We start from the raw sequence: 6,595 nt of genomic DNA on the forward strand, positions 1-6,595 counted from the left end.
TGAATTTAATACATGTATAATGAATAGCTTTTAAACCTACTTTTGGTAACTATCATTTTTCTTGGTATGTTGTCAAAGGGAGAAAGGTAGTTCATGCTTTCTTAGGTTTGAAGGTTTTAGTCATGGTCATCTTATTTTCAAGCTAACAAAGTTTTCCTTTGGACAGTGAAGGCGGGAAAGAGAATCCTTTTAAACAGACATTTCAAAAACTTCATTGTGTCTCTTTTATGTAAATTTTTGATTTTTTATTCTTATGTAAAAGCTGTTACTTAGACTTGAGTTGGTATTTTTAGACATTCATCAAATTGTCATTTCATTATTTAAAAATCACTCCTTTTCAGGAAATGGATGACTAATATTAATGTCATCATTATCAGGAAATAGCTCAGCATCTGTGTGATATTTTTTAGATGTATTGAAATTCATTTTACAGGTTTGGTTTTTATAGCACCACTTTAGCTAGTTACTGTGTTATGGAGGAAAGATTCTCCTTACTCCAGCATAATGGAGCTAGCATCATGATCTTAGAGAAGTGTTGAGTGGGAAGAGTTGGTTAGCTGGAAGTAAAAATGGACTGTCAGGAACTGATTTGCCTTCTGAAATTTTGGTTTGTGTTGGCAGGCAGAGAGCAGGATATGAATGATGAAGCAAAGCTGGGGAACATTATTTTTCTTTATTATTGATCTTGATATAATAGAAATTATTTAAAATACTTTCTCACCCTTAAATAGGCTCATGCTTGGAAATGATAGAAATTGTGTCTAATGATATGCTTTGGGATACTTGGATTTTGCTTTTGTTTTGGTTTTTAGTCATGTTGCATTAAAAGTAATTTAGTGTTCTGAGATTCACCATCTTAGGTTTTTATCATGCAGATAGTATCTTTTGTATAAATATAATCTACTGATAACATGAGAAAAAGATTTGTGTATTTTGTTGACTACTGATTGAACTATATATGTCTCTTGATGCTACAAAAATATGTATGTTAATAGCCATGGCTTTTTCTTCCGGTTACATTTTATATTGTAGGTAATTCGTTAGGTAATTATGTATTATTTCTGTAGAATAGTGACTAAAACCTTATCAGACTGTTAAAGGTGGAAATTGAATTCTAACCTGGCTTTTTTTTTTTTTTGATGAAATAGCACTTTGTTATTTCTGTTCTTAAATATAATTTTCACTTTATTTCATGAGTGTGTATTACTATGTTAGATGACATAACTTTTTAAAGCAGTGGGTTATTTCTATCTTGAGGAACGTGGTTGCAGAGTTAGCTTTCTTATTTCCATTCCACTGAATAAAGATTAGAGAAAACATTCAGAAATTTCCTTCTATTCAGGTCAAAGATGGAGGTGGAGATCATGTGGTTTTTGTTTATTCTTTTTAGGAACACTTCCCATTTCATTCTATTACTGAATAAGAATGTTGTACTCATTTATTCTTACTAAGTTTGCTGAAGATTAGTGGCATTTTTTTTCATGTATTGTCAATGAAATGTACATATGAGACAAAAGTTTTCAAGTCCCTTTTAAATCTGGTTTCTCTTCATCCTCTTTTTGTTTCTATTCAATTACCCATGTATTACGTCTAATATTTATTTAACTTGACTATCCTTTAGGTACAAGAGAGCAACTTTATCAGTGTTCCTTCCTAGATGTTCTTTTTTTCCACTGAGCTCCAGTTGCTGTTGTAGACAATACTATAGTATTTGTAGTTGAACATTAATCTGTCTCAGCCTTTCTCAGAGTTATTCATCTGAACCAAAGAAGATTAAAAATTATTTGAGTGACTAATTTCTTAATTCTTCCAAAGATATATAATGGTATGTAATTAGTACCATTCTAATTGCATAGGAGAGTTATTTCATTACCTACCAAGGATGCTTTAGGGCAGTGATTCTCAAAGTGTGCTCCTGAACCTGGACCCTTTGTCAGAAGGGTCAAAATTATTTTCTTAACAGTTCCAAAACATTATTTGCCTTTTTTATTCCCATTCTCTAGGGAGTGTATGGTGGAGTTTTCCAGAAGCTGCATAATGTGTAATATTAGAATAGATTGGATGAAGAAGCAGATATGAGAATCTAACTACCTTCTATAAATACAACATTAAAGATATTTACAAACAATTCTATTCTTTCTAAGTTTTTGTTTCAGAAAATATTGTTTTCATAAAATATATCTTTCAACATGTGATGGATTTATTTTGTTTATAATTAATTAATAAATACAGGCGGTCCTTACTTTGCGTGGTTCCAGAATTTAACAGTTTTGTTAAATAACATCAGTCCTGCATTACGGATCCAGTTTGAATTACCACCGTATATTAGCTGTGAGTAATTGCGTGAAATACATATTCTGATGCTAGGTCTTCAGTTCACAAATCACTACATAAATAAAACATACACATCACGATCAGTGACCAATCATATTAGTTCTTTCAAAGTCTGTCTAGTATTGGTCACTATGCACCTGTTATTCAGTTCATGCACAGAAAGCAAAGCCTATAATTCTGTTGCCTCCTTATCTCCTGGTGATAAACTCATGTGGTGTATTATGAAAATGGATAATCCAAAGAGTGAATTGGCTAACTTTCAAAGATGAAAGTACAGGAAAGAAACAGAGTGATAATGCTTGAAGTGAAATTTGAATCGAACACAAACGGAGTTGTAGAAGAAGTAGTTGATCATACGGATGTTGCCATTTCTGCTCCTTTCATTCTCCTTAGGAGAATGTAGATAACGCAGCTAGAGGAACTCAGGAAAGCGAACTTAGTGATAGAAATGAGGAAAGTGGTTCTGACAGAAAGGGTGAAGATGTCCCAGAGGAACACAACACACTTCCCATTAAAGTGCTTCTCAGAGGCGTTTCGCAGCATTGAAAGTGTAAAGGCTGAAGTGTTGAGAGCTGATTCAAACTTAGAAAGGAATTTGACAATTTGCCAAGGCGTAGAAAAGATGCTCGCTCCGTATCTTAGGTAACACAATGAGAAGAATAAGGAAAGCACTATTCAGATTACTCTTGATAAGTTTTTTAAAAAGAAGTAAAACAATTAATTCCCAGTGTTCCTAATGGTTTAGATTACAGTGTACTAAATAAATCTATTTTACTATTTTTTCATTTCCCTCTAAATTATAACTGGCCGTAAGAGAGTTTTTAATTTTTTCACAAAAATTTATAAAGGTCACAGGACAGTTGTAAATTTTTTTCATTCAGTATAAAGATCATTTTGCATGATTTCAGCTTGCACAGTCATTTTTATGGTTCTGCACCACTTTGAGAAGTGTGGACTGCCTGTATTTTAAAATTTCTTAGTTTAATTTCTAATATGATAAATAATAGATATAACCTATATAAACATATCTCTGTATGTTTCCCTTTAAACCTGTCTCTTCTATTTTCTGTCCTGATGAAATAGCATAGCCATCAAGCCTAAAACCTAGGAAATAGTTAGTACTCCTTTATCTCCTTCATAGTTTTCTTTTCTAATTATTTAACAGCTGTTATAGTTATGCCCTTCTCTTCATTCCGCGCTGTCTTAGGCACTCATACATCATCCTTCATAGGACATGACTACAATGAGATAGCATGAGGGAGTTGTTTGAGTTGGCAGAACTGTTCCGTATCCTGATTTTGATGTGGTTATATGAATTTATACATGTTAAAAATCACAAAATATTTCTTTTGGTCTTGCCATCATGTGGCATTTAAACATTTCTTTGCCATTCTTTCAAAATAGAGCTTACAGATATATCAACAAGCACTTACTGAGTACAATGTTCAAGGTATTTTCTTAGGTGCTGAGGAAGATACAAACATACAGAAGGCATGTTTCTGCCCTGAAGACATTTATATTCTAATAAGATAGAGATAGAAAACACAATAAGATTAATTGTAATTATCTTTTAAGGGCAAAAAAAAAATGCTGGTTTGTGCTTAGGAATGTGCAGGTGGATAATTCTTCATTAAAGAGATGGCATTTGAGCTGAGATTTGGAAAATACATTGATTTTTGGTAGCTAAAAATAGAGACAAAGGACATTCTGGTAAGAAGGAAAAATACAGCACACTGTCCAGATTTGTAAGTTTTCCTATTTATATGTCAGAAAAACTTTGGATCTATACTTTGTGAGTGCTCACATACTATTTTATTCTATTTTGTGCTCAAAAACACTTAAAAGCATTTTAGTCTGAAGCTCACATTTCTTATAAGTAGTAGTACTATGCCTCTTGAGTATTCTGGAGTTAATCATTTAGTTAGGTCATATTTTGATTCTGATTTTAATGGCTGTAAGGACAGTGAGCTATTCCTAAGCCTCAGTTTGGTCTAGATACTGTCTTACTCCTTTCAGCCTGCTTTAACAAAATATTTTAGACTTCATAATTAATAAAAAACAGAAATTTATTGCTCAGAGTTCTGGAAGTCAGAAAGTCCAAGATCAAAGCACTCTCAGATTTGGTGTCTGGTGAGGCCCCATTCCTCATAGATGGTGCCCTCTGTGTGTCCTTACAGCATAGAAGAGGTAAACAAGCTCCTTATGACCTCTTTTGTAAGATCACTAATCCCATTCATGAGGGTTCTTCCCTCCTGATCACCTCCCGAAGGCCCCACCCCTTTATACTATTGCATTGGGGATTAGGTATCAACATAGGAATTTTGGGAGGACACAAACATTCAGACCATAGGAAATAGTAAATATGTAAGCGAGAAGCCCGATATTTCTATAAAATTTTCTATTTACAAAGTAAATTTGAATAAATTAAGTTTTCAGAAGATAGAGTCTTATAAAACATTTCTGCAATTCTTCCCACAATTACCTTTCTCCCATTTTTTCATCCTTAGGTGAATGAATCAACTCTGCCTAAAAGCAACAATAATCTTTTCTTCATAGGTTTTCTGTGAAGACCCTGATTGATCGGTCTTGCTTTGAGACAATTGATGATTCTTCTCCTGGATTTAACAATTTTGCAGCTATTTTGGAACAGATTCTAAGCCACCGGCTAAAAGGTAAAAGCACAAATGTATTACTTATTCCCCAACAGCTCTCTTTGTAATAAGCTTGAAATTTTAGAAATCATACAGTCAGATGTGACTTAGATAGCAGCCATGCTACATCTTGGGAAACATAAAACCGATTTCAGAATGCCTAGTCTTTGGCCTGTGTCCTTAGAAAAGAATCTCTATTCTCAGATTTACACCTATTTCTGGGATGTATTAAAAATGTCAAGTGTATCAATTGCCACATCCAAGGAGCAAAGTCACTTTCCATAAGTAATTAAAATAAAAGCTTAAATTAAAAGTTAGCCTATCCCAAAAGTTACTAGATACTATTTTAATCAGTTTACAAAGAAGCATTCCAGGTGTTAAATTTGTTTGCTGATCATCTACTTTCTTAAACTTAGGAATCTTTGAAAATTTTTTAGCAGTAAGTAAAAAAGAAGTTAAAAAAGAGGTACATAAAAAAGATGCTTAACTTTGGTTTTCTTAAATCAGTAAGTTTATTTACATTAGAAATATAAATTTCTTAAAATTTAAGGGGTGACATGGGAGATATATTCTCTCTGAATTTAAAAAGTTTTTACATTAGAAATATATATCTGTAAAATATACTTGATAAAAATCAAGGATTATTTTTAGTATAAATCTTAGTAACAAATAAGAACTTTATCACATTAATTCCATTATCTAGGTTCCTAAAAGAGACTTGATCATATGTTTTTACTTAACATTTTAACATCTTTACAATCTTAATGATATAGTTTTAAATCAGTAATAATAATCTGCTTTGGTAATATAACTTACCAAACAGAATTTTAAGTATAATCTGAGGGTTAATTCTATTCTGTACTTTTTGATGCTGAAAGCATCCAGGTTTTGCTGTAAGTATTTAAATCAGTCGAGCAGTCCTGTGGGCCCAAAGCAAAGCATTGAACTCAATTACATGGGAGAAAAAAATCTGAATTCATTCAGCCCTTTGCAGTTTAAGATGGGGTCCATAAAATTACTGACACTTTTTTGGTTAAAATTTGGTTATTTTGCCTTTTAAAAGGGTTATTTTTTCCTTATTATTGCTTTTCTGTATTTCCTAAATCTTCTGCTAGTAATATGTTACCTTTTATAAGAAAATAAATTTTTTATAAAAGCAAAGGATATGGAAAATATTTCATATTTCGTGATATTGTCAGGGTTACTATACTGTGTGGCGATCATATTTTTAAATTTTATACATAAATTTATAAATAATACCTCACTAAAAATACATGGAATACAATAGACCTTGAGGTACTTTAATGTTCACAAGCATTTTATCTTAAGATCTAATCCCATGATTTGGCATACCATTTAACATATGATTCTCTCACAGAATACATAAAAAACTATTAATAGAAAACAGGCCATGTTGAGATTTTCATGAGTATTTGGGCAGACTCACTACCATGTAAGTGGACCCCTTCTGCACACTAGTCTGACATCTTCTGGGTTATGCCTCAGCAAAATATAGACTATAAACCTTCAGAATTGCTTCTAAACAATCAAATCTATTAATGTTATTTCTCAAAAATACTATAATGAAAATAGAATACCTAGTTGACTTG

The 6,595-nt window shown here is 32.2% G+C and overlaps 1 protein-coding gene across 1 annotated transcript in view; it reads left to right on the forward strand.

The window, feature by feature from the left end:
* RUNDC3B (RUN domain containing 3B) overlaps positions 1-6,595 on the forward strand; it is a 155,705-nt gene that overhangs the window by 15,486 nt on the left and 133,624 nt on the right. Inside the window, exon 2 of the mRNA XM_012643498.1 lies at positions 4,891-5,006. Coding sequence (XP_012498952.1) covers positions 4,891-5,006 — 116 coding nt within the window. The remainder of the gene's footprint in view (positions 1-4,890; positions 5,007-6,595) is intronic.

This window comes from Propithecus coquereli, unplaced genomic scaffold (assembly GCF_000956105.1).
Source record: "Propithecus coquereli isolate 6110/MARCELLA unplaced genomic scaffold, Pcoq_1.0 Scaffold199, whole genome shotgun sequence".
Classification (NCBI taxonomy): Eukaryota; Metazoa; Chordata; class Mammalia; order Primates; family Indriidae; genus Propithecus; species Propithecus coquereli.